General features: G+C 38.4%; 1 protein-coding gene across 1 annotated transcript in view; it reads right to left on the bottom strand.

Moving 5' to 3' along the window:
• MEP1A (meprin A subunit alpha) overlaps positions 1-16,154 on the bottom strand; it is a 29,214-nt gene extending 13,060 nt beyond the window's left edge. Inside the window, exons 1-7 of the mRNA XM_007451940.1 lie at positions 16,086-16,154; positions 15,976-16,000; positions 15,832-15,882; positions 12,171-12,211; positions 11,590-11,665; positions 6,262-6,379; positions 3,806-3,981 (exon numbers count right to left, since the gene is read on the bottom strand). Of these exons, the coding sequence (XP_007452002.1) occupies positions 3,806-3,981; positions 6,262-6,379; positions 11,590-11,665; positions 12,171-12,211; positions 15,832-15,882; positions 15,976-16,000; positions 16,086-16,154 (556 nt within the window). The remainder of the gene's footprint in view (positions 1-3,805; positions 3,982-6,261; positions 6,380-11,589; positions 11,666-12,170; positions 12,212-15,831; positions 15,883-15,975; positions 16,001-16,085) is intronic.
• Between the last annotated feature and the right edge of the window lie 3,113 nt (positions 16,155-19,267).

The raw sequence follows: 19,267 nt of genomic DNA, 5'->3' as shown, positions 1-19,267 counted from the left end.
AAAGAGTCATGAGCTGGGGCCACCTTGCCCAGGTCAGGAGAACCGATTCTGAGAATCTCCCTAACTCCTTGTTCAGTAAAATTGTGTGGTAGCTTGAAACTGGCATAGTAATTAAATAAATGGGTAAATACTCCCAAAGAGAAAAAAAAATACATGTTATAATTAATAATAAATATATACATATTATTAAATATGTGCATAATATATACATATATTATAATGTAAATGTAATGTAAATATACAATGCATGTTATTAAATGTATATTTAAATCAAAGGTTCATTTTTATACATATAAATAAATAAATAAATGTGTGTGTGTATGTATGAGGATTTAAGAAAGAGAAGATAAGATATCAAAGTGGAGGCAGGTATTCCTTATGGTAGGAAAAGGAATTTTTGAACTCAGGAAAATATTCAGGATTGATTCATCTTGCTAACAGCCAAGTACCTCATCCACCAAGAGCCGTACCTGGCCAGCTCTCCAACAATTTAGGAAAAAGAAATCTAAGGGGCAGAAGAAAAGCTTAGCACCTGGCGAGAAAGTGGCATCCTGTCAATCAAGGCTCACACTCTCCTGCTCTAGAAATTGCCCCATGGTGAGAAAAACAAAATAGGAAGAAAACTGACTTTCCTTTCAAAATAGAAAATGAAAATATTTTAAATGAGATTAGCATAAGTAAGAGAATATGCCCTGCAATGTGAAATGCTGAAATGAGAAACCACCCAGATACTCTTTTAATCCAGGAGCCATCAGGAATTTACTGGCTCAGCTGCAATAATGGGAAGTTCACAGGTTTTCCACCTTCATCATCTCCTTCTCCCCGTCTAGCTTCCCATCCAGCTGTTTTTAATAATTAGAAGAAAATGTGACCAACTTTCAAAGACATCAACTCAGGTACACTCAGGATTGGAGAAGTGTGGTACAGCCTGGCAGTGGTCCCCAGAGGAGAGTCATTCCCTCCAGAGTACGTGGTCCTCGGATGGCCGTTGAGGGGGAAAAATTATAAAAAGCATTTAGCGGGTGTGAGGACTTGGGCGTGGGTCTGGGATCTCGTGGTAACTCTCAGTGGTATCTTAAACAAGGCACTTTCAATTCACTGGCTGTTTTCCTTAACTTGCAATAAAATCATCAGGTTAGAATAGATAGTTGTATTCTTTATTATCCAAGGATACTTATCAGAATGCTTTACCAAATAAATGTTCTTTAATACATTTTAAAATTTAACTCAACACATTCTTGTCATGCCTACTATTTACTGGGAGCTGTGCTAGGTGGGTGGTGGCCCCTGGCAGTGACTAGGACAGGCATGGTCCTTCAGGGAACTCACAGCTGAGAACCTGAAGAGGAAGTGATCTTGTAAACCAGAGCTCACGGGCAAACCTTTTGAGTAAAGGGTCAGATAGAAAATACTTTTGGCTTTGCAAGATGTATGGTCTCTGTCACAGCTACTCAACTCTGCTGTTACAGCACAAAACCAGCCACAGGCAGTATGTAAACAAATGGGCATGGCTATGTTTCAATAAAGCTTTATTTACAAAAGCAAACAGATATGGCCCACAGACTGTAGTCTGTAGACCCCTGCTAGACTTCAGAAGTGTTTTGCTTAATAAAAGGAAACAGATCCAGAAAACACAATTCTGACTTCAGAAACAGAGATGGATTTGGGGAGAGAACTATATGGCCAATAGAGTATCTTCCTAGGTTAAATAATAAGATTGCCATCAACTGAAGATGAGATGCAATAAAGTCATAAATTACCCTGAGCAATAATACTGCCCTTGCTTATGATCTAAATTGGATTTGATGTCTCATTTGAGAAGAGTTCTCCAGTGATTGCAAGCAGTTTAGATATATGAAATTACACCTAATGAAAACACAGACAGGAGATGAGCAAACATGGTGAGTCATTCATGCTCAACCCAAAGCTGAGCATGGCTGCAAATTATCCTTGTAAGTGTATAGGCTCCCTCTGAGAAAGGGGACCTCATATGGTCTAAAACTATCTTAAAAGCACCGAGCATCGTGTTCTTCAAGACTTAAAAATGCGAATGTTTTCTGCTTCCTCATGTCATTTTCAGCAGAGTTAAGTATATAAGAGAAAGTAAGAAATTCAGGCCTCTAGCAAATTCAGACGAAGTCTAATACTGCCCGGAGCCTCACAAGCAGAGATTCGGTCCTTTGATCTGCACTCTTCTGGCGCATCTACACAGACCCAGATATAAGGCAATTACCCCTGGGAGACAGATATACTGTTTTTGATCTATTATTTCATACTTGGGTGAATACTCTCTAGAACTTCTCTAGATTGTACCGGGGGACGAAAAAGAATATTACTTGGCCTCTAGCTCAGTGGTTGAATGGTAGGATGGGTGGGAGCACATGTGTGGGTCCAATCCTGGTAACAGATTAGGCTTTTACAAACCACATAGTTTCCCCTCCTCCCACCAGTACTCCACATTCATGAAATATCAGAATAGGAGGTGCCGGGAGGGACACAGATTGAGAAACCCCAGAGGTGATTTTGATAGGATTAGCCATCTGTACCCCTGCCTCCTGTGAGATCCATGGTTACAGCTTACTCCAAAACGAGCTAGTCCTGGCAGAAGTCTTTTGGAGACTGATACTTAATTTTAAAGTATGGCCAGTTCTTCCAAGTCCCTAAAATTATTAGAGATGCACTGCAATCTGTGAACTCATATGTTAAACTGGGATCTAAATGAAACATAATTACAAGGCAATGATTTGCTTCATGAAAACCATGTGTGGTCATAGTTAAGGCACTTCCAATACATTAAAGTTTCATTAAGCTATCACTGCCAAAAATAATGCTTTTCCACTTCCTGAACTAATTTCTAATCAAAAACGAGGTGTTGGGACTTCCCTGGTGGTCCTGTGGTTAAGATTTCACCTTCCAATGCAGGGGGTGCAGGTTTGATCCCCGGTCAGGGAGCTAAGATCCCACATGCCTCACGGCCAAAAAAACCAAAACATAAAACAGAAGCAATATTGTAACAAATTCAATAAAGACTTTAAAATCAAAAGAATCTTTTTAAAAAAACTAGGTGTTTTCAGAAACACAGCATGGAATTTCCATTGGTAAACTGAGTTATAACATTTTCATCAGAATTTTTAGAATAACTGCATAATAATATGTGAAATAAAACTGTGTTATCATTTACGGTGTTATCCTTTATGGGTTGGGGCAGAAGGGAAGAGGTGCTTAGAAAGGAGAAAGAAAAGACTTGTGCATTTTGATTAATCAGAAAAACTATTAGCTAGAATTAACACAATTGGGAGTGCAAATTCAGATAAAAGGTGGTTTTGTTTTGTTTTTTGCTGTAGTTGTTTTGTTTTTAAACACCTATTGTTGATTTGGTAAAGCACCAAAAAAAATTCTGGAGTATGTCTTAGGATTATCATACAGTCAGCTAAACCTCATGTAGTTTTCTACACAAGATTTCACATGCAGAAAAAGGACCCTGACATCCTCAGGAACGTAATTCATTTTACTCACTAAGACAGGAGAATAGAATCTTAGATAGATTTTCAACAAAAACACTGAAACAAAGCAAGAGCTTTTGATTATCAGTTAACCCTACATTTAGTTAACCACCATTCGCCTTTTCCTGAGACACTTATATGGGATCAGTTGTGATCAGATGAGCACAGCCTACAGGAGAGGTCATATTTTGTGTTCCTCCTGGAGAAATTGAAGCTCCCATTCATACATAGGTTTGGCCTGGTCATCCCAGGGTTGGGTTGAGCAAGTGACAAAGATAATAGCACCTTGGGTTCATACACACCTGGAAGAATTTCATCCCACCAGATGTTCACATAATCATCCCGGTCCGTCCTTGACTGCTCATGGTAGAACCCCAGAGCATGCAGGATCTCATGTTCAATGATGGCCTTATAGTCGCATCCCAGGCCAATGGAAAGGTTTTGTCCTACGTGTTGGTCGCCAACCTGAGACCAGCACCTTTAAAGAGGAGAAAGAAATTTTCTTCTAGAGAATTCTTAAGCAGCTGTAATTCATAGGATTCCAAAACACAAATTAGGTTAGGTTTGAAGAAATTTAGGTTTGATTTCAAAAAGAAACTATTAATAGCATTCTCATCAACATACGGCACTGGTGAAAAAAGCAACATTCCCTGGAGAGAATATTATGCAGGCTTTAAAAGTGATTGATAGGCCATTATAAAAGTATGTCTACATACTCAGAGGCAAATCAATCCCAATAATGCATCAGGTAAAAAGAAGTAAAAATTGGCATTTTTCTTCACCTTCACAAACCCATGGGGCATTCCAAAGAACAACACTATTGCTTTTATACCACAAAGCTGTCTCTGAGCAGTGGCTGTGGTTGATTTATGTCTTCTCCTTTACATTTTCATGACTTTTCAAATTTCCTATAATGAGCAGGCATATATTATATGATCATAAAAAAGAACCTCATTAAAAATGCAAGTTAATCAAGTTGATTTCTTGGGGTATTACCCAATCTGCAGCATTATGACAACACACAGCAGGTGGCCTAACTTATGTCTGAAGGGCTCCAGGCAAGAAGGACCCATAAATTCCCTCAGAAAATAGTGGACTCAGGAACTGCCAGCAGATACTCTAAATTCCTCGTGTGCAGCCTCTTCCCCTCTTTTTCCCAATTATTTTTGTCTTTTCTCGTAAATCTGATCTTCCACCTCAACAAGGATCTATACCTTAACCAACGCTCAACAGAATAAGAGATCTGACAATAGTTTAAATGCTACCAGTGAATTGTGAGTTCCTTGGTGACAATCACATTAAATTACCTGCCACTGGTTTTCCCAAGATTGCTAAAATCATATAAGTTCAAATGCTAATAGGCTGGATTTCTCCTCAAAGATAGACCTTAGTTATTTTCTAACAACTTTATTAAGGTCTAATTTACATACCATAAAATTCACCAATCTTAAGTGTACAATTCAATGATCTTTACTTAATGTACTGAGCTGTGCAAACATCACCATTATCACCTTGCCTGCTGGTAGCATTTTATTACCAATTCAGAGTTTACTCTGCAAAATATCCACAATCCAGAGGAAGCATTTATTATTTGTCTTTTTTTAACATCCCTCCCCAAAGGAAAGGTGTAAGTTGCAAAATACCGTAACTCCACCACTCTGTAAATCTTTGACCTTGTCCTTCTGAAAGAGTCCAGTTAACCTCCAGCTTCAGAGGACCAGGATCCTGAAGGGTTTGGGGCACTTTGGGCCAGCCCCTTTCCTGGAGCCTCTTCCTCCCTTTTCCTCTCCCCTAACTTAAGTGTAATAGAGACATCTCCCAACCACAGGCAGTAAGAGTCCCCCACATTCGGGTTTTCCCTCTCTTTCCACCTCCCATTTGTCCTTCCCTTTCCTCTGCCTCTACATCCTTCTTTCTTCATCTCTCTGACACTCAACTTGGCTCTGCCTGAATCTTCACTTCACACTACGTCCTGCTTCTGCGGTCACCATAGCATACTAGAACTATTCACTTGTTATCACTCCACCACCACTACTTGCCAAACTTACACCTTTTGAGGTCTAAGACTCTTCTCGAGAAGCTAAAGCCTGTGCTAACTTCCTGCTTTACGTCTGTTACCCATCCATGATTAACAAAATCCCCACCTTCAGAACTAGACAACGAAATCCAGGCAACACCTAGAGGCCACGTTGGGAACTGCAGTGTGAAGAGATACCTCCAGCTGGGTCTTGAAGACACAGACCTACAGAGTCACGGCAGATGGTGGATTTGCTTCCCAACTTCATCTAGCTCAGACTGGTTGACACACACACCGCTGAAGACAAAGGTCTTCTTTCTTGATATACCATTTATTTCTTCTTAGAAATAAGTAACTCTGAAAAGCAAATCTACATCTAGAACTTTTCAAAGAGGTCCAGCCATCAGAGTACTATAATTTAAAACAGAGCCATCAAAAGGATGCATTTTATACTTTAATAAACCTGAATTAAAAAAAAAAAAAAGGACTGTAATTTAAAGCATAACCTCAACCCAGGAAAAGAACTGAGATGAGTCTCCCTGGTTCCCCGAGGTATCCAAACAATTCATTCTCTGCAGAGCTCATTAAAAATGTGATGCCACTTTAAAAAATTCACAGTGAAAGATTTGATTTTGCTTTTAGTTTCTTTCCAATTTCTTCTTTTAGCCTTTGAAAGAGATGTGTCACTTTTTATAATCAAAGGACGTGTGATTTTCACACTCTGTAAAATTTCATACTAACCCATCAAAACTCTGAAAGATGATGTATGAGCTCTCTCCTTCATAGGGCTTGAAATCCACACAGGACTTGAGGCGGAACATTTCAAAGGCATAGAGAATAGCTCCTTTGGCATTCAGTGCTGCAGAAATCAATAAAAATATCAATGAGCCTTAGCTAGCTCTTGAATAATATATATAACCTATAAACATAGAAAATCATGCCACCACATGAAATCCACTGGGGTCCATGACAGATTTTTTTTTTTTATAGTAAATAGATTCCTTGAAAACTAAAACTGACAAATTATTTGTGGATATAAACACTAAGTGCATATGTTAAATACATAATATATATATATCTACAAAATAAGAATACACTTACGTATGTGTGGCTGAACAAAATCATAACTTCCCCACTTTCTCCCTTTCCTTATCCCCCATCTAAGCAGAAGCTCTGAGTACCTTCCTTCAGGAGAGCCACATGGCAGAGCACAAGACACTGTGATTCAAGCCACTTCTGTCTTCTGGATAAAGTACTTTGGAGAGCATTGAGAAAGGGATTCCTTCCCCCAATCTAAAAAGTCACACCCTCTTGCTAGAGGAAGAGAGCAGAGCTTACAGAGGTTTATGGCTCCTGAAAGCATAAGAAGTATGTGTAGTATTTATGCTGCTTCCCTGTAGGATCCCCAATAGATGGCAAGCCTAGATAGGCAGCTCTGCAGGCAGCCTTAGAAAAGATTTCTGTAACCCAAGTTTGGAACCAAAGCAGCAGAAGCCTTATGGACCTATAGATGCCTATTAGTAACCTTTGTGGATCAATGACCAAAGATCAAATATCATTCCTTTTGCCTAATCTGCACGTGTACATACCTTGGTATTGCATAAGACAAGGATGGGTGGGGGAGAAAGATACTCCAAAGGAAAGGAGATTGTTTCTTACCGTGTGTGTGTGTGTGTGTGTGTGTGTGTGTGTGTGTGTGTGTGGTTTTTAATCCCATCAACTTGTTGGAGGTAGGTCTCTAAGTTACAACTTAAGCTAAGTTCTATAAAATTAAATTATATTCTTGCACATTTGATTTTCAGCATTCTCTCAAAGAGTTTATAATTCTTGGCAGTTTACCACATACTTATCTCATATTTTTCTGGCCCTTATTTAATAAACTACTGAGTTGGAGACTCTACCACTCAGATGTCATAAAATCATATTAAGGTCATTAAAGAAAGTCATTGGAATAATTAGTAAATTAGTTGTGGAAACAGCACACACAACAACAGCAAGATCATATGCATTAAAACTATTGGACAAAATGTTCACGGACTTTTACCTATTCCTACTGAGAAACATCTATAATTTGAAGATATGTACCTAAGACAGCTTGGTTGTTACAAAAGTATAAGGAAAAAAGTTTGATTATAATGAAAGTCACACTTTCTATAATATTGTGTTGCTTTTGTTATCTTCAGGCCAAATAGTGGAAACACTGAGAGTGGTTGATTTAAAAATCACATCTCTTCTGCCTTCCCTACATCTGAGTAGGCTGTGAAAGGGGAATTAAGCAACTCTGTAATAATTTTGTAAAAACGGTCCTGACATCATTCAAAAGAAAAAAATGGAAATAAAGCCCACTTGACGTCTCCTTGTTCACCACAAAGCCAGCCCTGAGTGCACGTCCTCTGAAAACCACACTTGATGTTTTGTGTGTTGTCTTTACGTAGGTGGTTTCCTCTCCTTAGGACACTGTTAACTCCTTGAGAGAAAGGACCTTATCTTTTGCCTCATTGTTTCCTAGTTCCCAGTTCTTTACTCTGCTCTGACATGGTAGGTTTTACATGGATCTGTCTTGAACAATCACGTTAGTTTTGAAAACCACTAGTCCTTTTTATCCCTGGATCAAATAGTATGAGAAGAGTTCATTTCAGATACCAATGACTACATATTGGAGGATTGGCATAGGAAAGCTAACTATATTTGGTTTAAGAATCCTTTGAGAGGGGAAAAGTGGGGGGAAGGAATAAATTAGGAATTTGGGAGTAACATATACACACTACTGTAAATAAAAATAGATAAACAACAAGGACCTACTGTATAGAACAGGGAAATATACTCAATATTTTGTAATAACCTATATGGGAAAAGGATCTGAAAAAGATTCTTTTCACATATATATATAAAATGAAATTGCTTTTCTGTACAACTGAAACTAACACAAATCAAATATACTTCCATAAAAATAAATAAATTTTTTTAAAAAAGAATCCTTTGAGAGAGTTTTTCATTCTGATAATAGGAGAGGAATTTGAATCTGACTAACCCTCCTACAGTTAACGATTATTAAATTTAGGAAAAATTAAGAAAGGAAACTCTTTGAAAGGAAACTCTTTAGGCACTGGAAAATGCCTAAAATGGGCAGAAACTGAAGGAGGGTTTATCTTGAAAGAAGGAAATGTCATTGGTTAAGATTCCCATTGATACAACTTTGTACATGAGAGCACGGCTTAATATAAATATTTATAAATATACATATATAAATATTTGAACAACACCAACAATCACCTTGACCTATTTGACACTGATAGGCTAATATGACCTAAAACTGTAGAATACAGGTTCTTTTCAAGTGCACATGAAATATCACCAAGCTAGATCATAAAGTAGATCACAAAACATATCTCAGGAAATTTCAAAAGACTGAAATCTTAGGGAACTGGTTCTCTGACCTCAAAAAAATAAACTTGAAATCAATAATAGAATATCTAGAAAAATTACAAATATTTGGAAAATTTTAAACAGACTTTTAATTGACCCATGGTTTTTAAAAATCACAACTGAAATTAGAAAATATCTAAACTAAATTTGAATAAAGATACAACATATCAAAATATGAGGAAAGTAGTAAAAACAGTGCTTCAAATAAAATTTATAGCTTTAGATGTCATACTATAGCATTGTATTTTATTAGGAAAATGAAGACTTAAAAATATGATACAAATTTCCACTTTAAATGTAAAAAAGAAAGGGTAAATTAAACCTGAAAAAAAGTAGAAGAAAGGAAATCATAAAGACAAGAGCAGAAAGCCAGAAAATAAAGAGTAGAGAAGCAAGAGAAAATTAACAAGTCAAAAGTTGGTTCTTTGAAAGGATTAAGAAAATCAATACACTGCTTTTAAAAAAGAAGGCAAGTCACAGACTGGGAGAAAATATTCATCATATATACCTGACATAATTTATCTATAATATATAAAGTTCTGCAAATAATGAAAAGACCAACAATATAATTTTAAAAATCATGAAAGAGTTGGACATTCATAAAAGAAGATACGTAAATAGTCAATAGGGAATGAAAATGTGCTAAATATTATTAGTCATTAGGGATACTCAACTTAAAATCACAGTGAGATACCATTTCACAACCACTAGAACGGCAACAATTAAAAAGATTAACTCCACCTATGTTAGTGATAAGGTGGACCAAATGGGACACAGACATTGCTGGTGAGAATGAAAAATGCCACAGCCAATTTGAAAGATTGTTTGGCATTATCCTATAAAGTTAAACATATATTTACCATAGGATCAAGCAATGCTATTCCTAGACATTTACCCAAGATAAATAAAAAACACATATCCACGCAGACTTGTACAAGAATGATCACAGCAGCTTTCTTCACAATAGACTCCAAACTTGAAACAGCCCCACATCCATCAACAGAAAAATGGATAAACAGTTGCAATATATTCAGACAAAGGAATACTAATGAGTAATGAAAAAGAATTAAATACTGGCCCACCATAATACAGAAACATTTAAACATGGTAAGCAAAATAAGCCAGATACAAACGAGGACATACTATGAGATTCCAGTTATCTGCAAATCAGTTGTAAATCAGGTAAAACTAATCTACAGGGGAAAAAATTAGAATGGTGTTGTCTCTTGGGGAGTGGAGGTGGGGATTGGCTGGAAAAGAGCACAGGGGAACTTTCTAGAGTATTGGAAGTGTGGGTTGCATAAGTATGCATTTCTCAAAAGCCTGGATTTTGTATTTCACCCTACGTAAATTTAACTTTAATAAAGGAATTTATACAAATGTCAAACTCTAATTAGAATGTTTTGCTTTTCGCAATGGTACGAGCCCAGGCACCTGAACTCCTTCTTTAACTTGAAGGTGATTCTCATGGGATGCTACTTGAGAGCCACCACTCTATCCTCACAGCTGCTATCTTATTTCAGGCCACCTGTGTGACCAGGGGACACACCTTGAGTAGCTGAATCCGGCACGTAAGAGATTCAGTAAGTATGTCTTTGTCTTAATGGGAAGGTGGTGGCACAGGTGAGACAAATAGAAAGAAAAATCGTCATGGGGAAGAAAATCCATTTTAAAATTAATGTTTCTTATATCATGTCCCAGTAAATAGGGATGCTCCGTGAATTTCCAAGTGCGCTGTCAAACACTGGGGAAAAACAACTCATCTCAATTTTCCATAAAATAACTGAGAAAAACAGCACTTGTTACTATGTAGCTTTTCTCCAGAAAAGGCATGGGAGGCAGCACTGATAAAGAGTGATGGAAAATTCTTGAAACATAATCTATGTCTCCTGAGAAGGGGAGCAGCGCAGCAGCTCATTAAGACTGAGCAACATTGTCGTAGCTTCCCCTCTCCTGTTGCATCTTCCCCATCCACAGAGGATGGGCCTCCCAGACAGGCACTGCATCATGGTGGCTGCTGAGCTGTCAGTCAGCTGCTTGATGTCGACCAGTGTCCACGCGTGGCTTCTAATATTTACTTATTTCCACCAATTACTATTTTCAACAATGAACAAAATGCAACTGATTTCAGTCCTTTATATTAAGAGAGAGAAAAGAATAGAAAATTTTAATACAGAGGAACAAGGACAATGAACATATGAAATATAGTCTTTTCTATTTCTCAAAAGCGTGACGTGTTTGTCTTGCAACAGAAAGGGAAGAAATCAACATGTTGAAACTAGTATCCTGGTACCATATTTAGATTCACCTAAACAAACTGTTATTGCAAGTGCACATTTTTCATTGCTATGATGTCAAATTATATTTCATTTTTGTTCTGTGTGTTGCTCCCTGTCTGATTAACATGTTAGTGTGTTTTGCATTTTAAAAATCATTATTTGATACTCTGTATCTCAGACTGGTTAAGCAGCATGGGTTCAGATGTAATGTCGTGCCTCTCATACCGTGAGGTAAAGAACTGTCAGAGCTTAGAAACCCTCGTATACGTTGGCAGTTACCCCAAGTCTGAAGCTGATGATCAGGAGGAGAGGCGAGAGAGAAGAATTCAACTCAAAACTCCTAATGAAGAACAATCAATATTACCCAGATTGTCAGCCAGGATGTAAGGGATGGGGAACTTCCACCTGGCGCTGGGGTCTCTCAGGCCATTTCTGGAATTCTGCAGAAACAAAGGCAAAGGTGGCTGGACAGCTGGTCTCCTTGGCTTCCCCCTTCTCTAAACTCTCACACCACAAACAATCTGTCACACAATTCAAACAGTTTAGTCAATTTATCTTCTGATTATATTGTAAAAACAATAGAAGTTCATTATAGACATTTTAGAAAATTCCAGAGAAATTTTTAAGAACCAAATAAAGGTGACCTACAATTTCTCAAAACGAAATAGCCACTTTCAATATGGTGGTGGATTTCCTTCTCTCTCATGCTTCACTTATTAGGAAAATTGGATGGACAAGCAATTTAATAATTATAGACTCTTTTGTACTGTTCGTTAATGTTTTTGTCTGTTTTTGTTTACCAGCAACCACAGTGGAAGTCTTTGTGGGTACAGATTATAGATGAGATTCTTTCATCTCAGTGGCTGGACACAGAGCAGAAGCTCACCATCCTATGACACAGCCAGCCCTGGGGGGAATGTTATTGTGCTCCTAGCAGGTACTCACCTGTAGAAAAATGTCCCCCTGAAAGAGGTCCAAGCCTGCAGCTAGACATGGATTTTAAAAAAAGAAACATTTGAATGAGAATTACTAAAAGGGATCTCTCAAAATAAAATGAATCTTTTCTATTGTTAAGTCTTTAGTTGTTAATCTTTATGTGGTGAAACTCTTTTGAAACAATGCAAAAATTTCTTCTAAGTGAACAAATGTAAATAGCCAATAAATATCAGATATTGTCACATTCTCTATTGTCATTTTTGGAACAAGAAACCTAGAGGGCATTATGCTTAGTGAAATAAGTCAGACAGAGAAAGACAAGTACCCTATGCTATCACTTATATGTGGAATCTAAAACATCAAACAGACAAGTGAATATAACAAAACAGAAATAGATATAAAGAACAAACTAGTGGTTACCAGTGGCAATAGGGAAGGGGGTTGGGAAGGGCAAGATAGGGGTAGACGATTAAGAGGTACAAACTACTATGTATAAAATAAATAAACTACTAGGACCTATTATACAGCACAGAGAATATAGTCAATATTTTGTAATAACTGTAAATGGAGTATATCTTTGAAGATATTGAATCACTGTTGTACACCTGAAACTAATATTATGGTGTGAATCAACTATATTTCACTATAAAAAAAGGAAAGAAATCTTGTCCAAGAATCTTAAAAGTAAGAGACAAGTTAGAAGGAATCTTTTGGGTCATTGACTTCATTGACTTCAAAACTCTCACACTTTGGGGGTCAAAATGGGACTTCCTGAGACAGGAAATGAGGTACCAGGTGGTCAGCAGCTGAGTGAGCTATAGAATTTCCCACTTCCCGTCCAGGGTCCTTTCTGCTATTGTACTAACCTGCTTCCCCACCCTAGCTAAATGGGTTGATTTTGCTCTTCCCCATGAAAAAACAATGGTGCCCTCCAAAGCCAAGCTCAGGGCGCTGCCCTGATAATAAAGAAGACCTGGCAAATATGGGTAGATCCATTCAAAACCATGGCTCCAAACGTCTGCTGTCAGGACCTTAGCAGAATAGACTTTCTCCCTGACGGCATTGGCCTCAGAGTGTTTCTGAAAGTAAGATCCTTAAAAGGGAAGATCCTGGTGGGAAAACTAAGGGCGTTTAAAAGAATGTCACTTCTTATTACAGCCCTAAAGTTTGACAAGCAGGCTTCCCTTGAAAACACAGGCTACTTCAGACAGAATCATCAGATCATGCTTCATTCTGAGAACAGCCCCTGATTTACAGCTGGAAAATCAAGCTACAGGATAATCACCACAACCTCACATGGAAACAGGGGTCTCATTTGGCAACGCTTACAGCTCATTCAGGAGCTGGGTTCAGGCTCTGTAACGACACCGTGGAGGTGTGATTATGATGAGCCTTCCTGGTTGTGCTTGCTAATGACTAGCTAAGGCTGTCCCCGAATCACTCCCTTCCTCATGCACATATTTCCTAGATTTGCTTAACCTCAGGACCCTAACCTAGTCATATAACAGCACAATTAAACAACAACAAACAGCAGTGATGCCACTGCCTCACAGGCAGCAGGACCCAGGTTTTGAATTGCCTTTTCAGTAGGGCTGCTATGGGCTGGTCCATCTATACACTTGCCTAGGCCGGTCCTGGGCAAAATTATGCATTTCTTGACCCCTGGCCTGGATGAGGGAAGGGCTCTTCCAGAGCAATGTGAAGAAGCCTACTGGGACCTTGGCCCCAAGGGCTGGTCAGCATGGATGGGGTCACAGAGGAGTGAGAGAGTGCAGTAGGAGAATTTCACCAAGAAGTACAGATCCATTGAAAGCAAGCCCCAGCCCGTTCACTACCCAATTTGTTCATGTAGCATATACTTATTAAGTGCTTCATGTGCCCTACGCCTTGTTCTAGATGCTGGGGATATAGTGGAGAACAAAACAAAGCACACGGGGAGATGACATTCTTGATTGGAGAGGAAGGGGATACAAATAAATAAATAAATGTAAAGTATGGCTGATGGTGAAAAGCATAATTGAAAAAAAAAACCCCATAAAACAGAGTAAGAGGGAAAAGAGTGCTGAGGTGAAGGAGGGTTGATATTCATAAATGGTGGCCAGGGAAGGCCTGCCTGAGGAGGTGGCATTTAAGCAGAAATCTAACGGAGTGGGGAGTGAAGGAAGGGGATTGAAGGCAGAGGAAACAGCAAATAGAAACATCCTAAGGCAGGAAAGCCTTGATTGTTTAGAGCAGCCTTAATAGGTGGGAAATAAATCTAATCTCATTGGTGTTGAATCCTCTGGGGGATTCTGATGCTAAAGTTTGAGAAGCACTCCTCTAAAACCTCAAGACTTTCCTGCCTCAGGACCTTTAAGATACAGCCGATCCTCTGAATTACAGACACCTTGACTGCCTGACTTTAAAGAGAGATCGCTTGATGCCTGGCCCTGAAGTCTTGAGACCCATTCACCCATTTACTTTCCTAAGTGATTTCTACTTTGCCCCTGCAATCATTCTCAAGGTTTTCCAACTAAATATCACCTAGACTGGCTTCCCTGTAAATGCGACAAAGCCAGAGGAATTTACCCCTAAGGTATGGGATTTTTTTAGTTTTACATTCTTCATATAGGACTGAGCTATTAAGCTATGAGTCAAAAGACCTGGAGGTGAGCTCTACCACTGCCATCTGTGATCTTGGGTGAGTCAGCTTGACCCAAAGGAGCCTCCTGTTCCTTCCTGCAAAATGAAAATAGCACTCACCCCATTACAGAAATTTTTTTTTTTTTTTTTTTGCGGTACGCGGGCCTCTCACTGTTGTGGCCTCTCCCGCTGCGGAGCACAGGCTCCGGACGCGCAGGCTCAGCGGCCATGGCTCACGGGCCCAGCCGCTCCGCGGCATGTGGGATCTTCCCGGACCGGGGCACGAACCTGTGTCCCCTGCATCGGCGGGCGGACTCTCAACCACTGCGCCTCCCATTACAGAATTTGACAAATAAATATGTAATTGGATATGAAAGCTTTTGTAAACTATAAGGTACTTATGATCATGAATATGGAACCTCTGTTTCCCACCAATTCTAACCAAAGATACCCAGGATGTCGCGGCTTCTCCCCCATTTTAGAGACAGGACGAGAGAGAAAAGAGAGACAATTACTTGGCATCTCTCGCCTCTCAGTAATGGATGAGACCAATGGATTTCTTCAAGGAATGCTTTTGTGAACAAGATGTCGTAACAGAGACACTACACTTTTCTCCAAGTCCCAAGCAAACAGTTGTTAGTGAATATGATGGGCCAGTAAAGGGACTGGGGTTTTTTCCCCACTAAATATAACCAAAGGCATATTCCTTACATTTTTCTTTAGCAAGCAAAATAATCATCCATTTTCCCTTCTTTTTTCTTTTTTTCAAAATGAAAACTGGAAGAACAAATTTTTTACCAACAAAAATCTTGTTACATATTTCCAGATCCGCTGAGCACTCACTAGTTCTAGAAAATTTGGTCTAATCATTATTCTCTTTCCACATTTCCATTTTCAGAAACTCTGCAAATTCTAATGAGGCACGAATGAACAGTTCTCTCCTAAAGTTACCCAATACCATACTATGAAGGTTAAGAGATTTTCAGCAATTCTATCACAGGATTTTAAATTATTTAAAGGCATTAATGATGGCAGAAATTACACCCACCTAAATTGATTTCTGAAATATCCTTCTGTTCATCAAACTCTCCATCATGTACTGTTAAAAGTGGGGGGAAAAATTGTTACCAGTCTTGCTGAACAAAAGAGAGAAAGTTCAGAAAACACTCTATACATTTCAATTAGTTCTTACCACTTCCTTCAGAAAGATGCTTAATCTGAAAAGAAATAAAGATACAGTAAATGGATAACATATACTACAATGAATATTTCTAAATACCATGAAGAGCAGAACCTACTTACCGATACAGCTGCTATGTGGGCAAAAAACAAGATGAAAGAGAGAATGCAAGCAGGTCTCGTCCAAACCATTTTTGCAAGTGAACAGATTTTAGCAAAGACACCTTGTGATAAGTACTTGGACCTTGCTCTGGCTGTCATATTAGAAACTTTGACCCTTACATATGTTCTGTAGCATTGAAGTCGTCAAAGGAAATGTCTTTGCCCCATTTGAGGACAGATACTAAGTTTAACAGAAAAGCTCAGGTTCCAGAGACCAGGGAAAAGTTTGAAAAAGTTAATATTGAGATAAGCATATAAAAATAAATGACATTCCTGTACACTAGCAATAACTGTTCACACAATATAGTAGGTAAAAGATCCATTTCACAATAGAAATAAAAATAATCTATAAAATGATCATAAATTACTTAAATCTAATAAAAATGAACTAGAGTTATATGTAAATGTTATAAAGCAATCAACAAAAAATAAAAGAGCTATCTATACACACATATACATATATATTTATATATATGAGATATTCATTGATGGGAAGACAGTATAATAAAGATGGTCATTATTTTGATATTAGTCTATATATTCAATGTTATTCTAATAAAAATCTTTTTTAAATTTTTAATTAAAGTATAGTTGATTTACAATGTCATGTTAGTTTCAAGTGTACAGCACAGTGATTCATTTACACACACACACACACACATATATATATATTTAGATTCTTTTCCAACATAGGTTATTACAAAATATTGAGTATAGACCCGATGCTATACAGTAGGTCCTTGTTTGTTATTTATTTTACATCTAGTGATGTGTATATGTAAATCCCAGCCTCCTAACTTTCCCTCCTTCCCCTTTCCCCTTTGGTAACTGTAAGTTTGTTTTCTATGTCTGTGAGTCTCTTTCTGTTTTGTAAATAAGTTCAATGTATCTTTTTTGTTTTAGATTCCACATATAAGCAATATCATACGATATTTATCTTTCTCTGTCTGGCTTATTTCACTTCGTATGATAATCTCCAGGTGCATCCATGTTGCTGCAAATAGCATTATTTCATTCCTTTTTATGGCTGAGTAATATTCCATTACACACACACACACACACACACACACACACACACCACATCTTCTTTATCCATTCATCTGTCGATGGATATTTAGGTTGCTTCCATCCAGATGAGCTTTTATCTTTCCCTTCCTTCTTAGTCTTATCTGCACAATATACTCTAATGGTGACTTTGGAATCTGATGGATAAGAAATAGAGTTCCACATCTACCACCAACCAGGTGTGGCATTTTGAGCATCCACTTTCCACGTGTAAAAAAAAAGAGTGGTACCTACTTCACGGGTCGAATGTATGGATTCAATGAGACAACAAGTGCAAACCACAGGTACCAGAAACATAGGAAGCACTCCGTAAACTATAGCTCTTTCTATCCACATGCACAGCCTCCTGGCAAAAGTCAGGCAGTAAGGACCTGCTTTGTTCAGTGGGACCTCTGAGTGGGAGCATAGGTCTTCAGCAGATACATTTGTCCCTGGTAAGTTTCTTTTTATGATATTGATTGGAGGTGTTAATTAGTTACCAGTTACCTGCAACCCCAGGCATTTCTTGCCCCAGGGCGTCAAGTGAGCAAGGCTGAAGCCTCAAGCCTTAGGTTTAAAGGGCTTATGGCTTTGCAGTTAAAAAATAGATTAGGCACTCCTCGGGGCAAGGTCCGTGTTTTATTTTCTGTATCTGCCCTGATGCCTGGCATATAGTAGACAATTGGTGATCGCATTGGGTGAAATACAGTAAAACAGCACTTTTCGAAGGTATTGGATGTAGTGATGTGTTTTGAGCTCAGTGAGGGCATTTTACAAATCGACCAGTTGGGAAAACAGAGTGAAGACTGGAAGAAGAAAGCCATCGGCAGGTGGAAAGAGGGAAAACCCTTCCCTATCAGACTCACTCCGGCCTCCTGAAGTCCAGGCCAGACTTGCTCGGGACTGAGGTAGGAGGCTGGCAGCGTCCTCTCACCCCAACCCCTTCTCAGGAGTGTCCTCTGCTTCCTCCACTTTCTACCCTCTTTCTAGATGCCTGTTCCTTCCGCTTCACACACAGAACTCTGCCCTCGGCTGTTAACCTCTAACACAACTGCCTTTGCTCTTCCTCCAGGCAATCAGCCTATTCACCTGGTCTCAAAGAAGAGGAAGTGTTGGCAAATTTTTTTCTGAAAAGGTCAAAGAATAAATATTTTAGGCTTTGCAGGCCAAGTGGTCTCTGTAGTGACTATTGAACTCTGCTGTTGCAGCTGGAAAGCAGACACAGACATTAGCGTAAAGGAATGAGCCTGGCTGCAACCCAATAAAACTTTATTGACAAAAACAGGGAAAGGGGCATAACTTACTGACCCCTGAGTTTTAGAGAATTGACTGCACCCCGAAGATGGTGGAGATGGAGACGGTGATAACACTTATAAAAGAAGCAGCAGCTGACATGCGCACAGTTTTTACTGTGGGCTGGGTACCGTTCCAAGGATCTAAAGTGCAATTGCTCACTTAATCTTGACAATAATTCTATGAAGTAGGCAGTATGTATCCCATTTTATAGATTGTATAAATATAGATAAATATATTTATAAATAAATATCAACTGTATAGATTTATACAATAGAATATTACTCAGCCACCAAAAGAATGAAATAATGCCATTTGCAGCAACACGGATGGACCTAGAGATTATCATACTAAGTGAAGTAAGTCAGACAATATCTAATGATATCACTTATATGTGGAATCTAAGAAAAATAAAGATACAAATGAACTTATTTACAAAACAGAAATAGACCCACAGACATAGAAGATAGACTTATGGTTACCGAAGGGAAAAGGGGTTGGGAGGGATAAATTAGGAGTTTGGGATTAACATATATACACTACTATATATAAAATAAACTACAAGGACCTACTGTATAGCACAGGGAACTATACTCAATATTTTGTAATAACCTATAAGGGAAAAGAATCTGAAAAAGAATATATGTATATGTATAACTGAATCACTGTGCTGTATACCTGAAACTAACATAACATTGTAAATCAACTAGACTTCAATGAAAAAAAGATTAAGAAATCTGCCCAACATCACACACCTCCTAGAGATGCTCCTGAAATTCCACCCGAATTTTTTAGAGAGCTTTCCC

This window comes from Lipotes vexillifer, unplaced genomic scaffold (assembly GCF_000442215.2).
Source record: "Lipotes vexillifer unplaced genomic scaffold, Lipotes_vexillifer_v1.1 scaffold147, whole genome shotgun sequence".
In the NCBI taxonomy this organism is placed as follows: Eukaryota; Metazoa; Chordata; class Mammalia; order Artiodactyla; family Lipotidae; genus Lipotes; species Lipotes vexillifer.
Note: the sequence above shows the minus strand (reverse complement) of the source record. Positions and strands in the feature narration are given on the sequence as shown.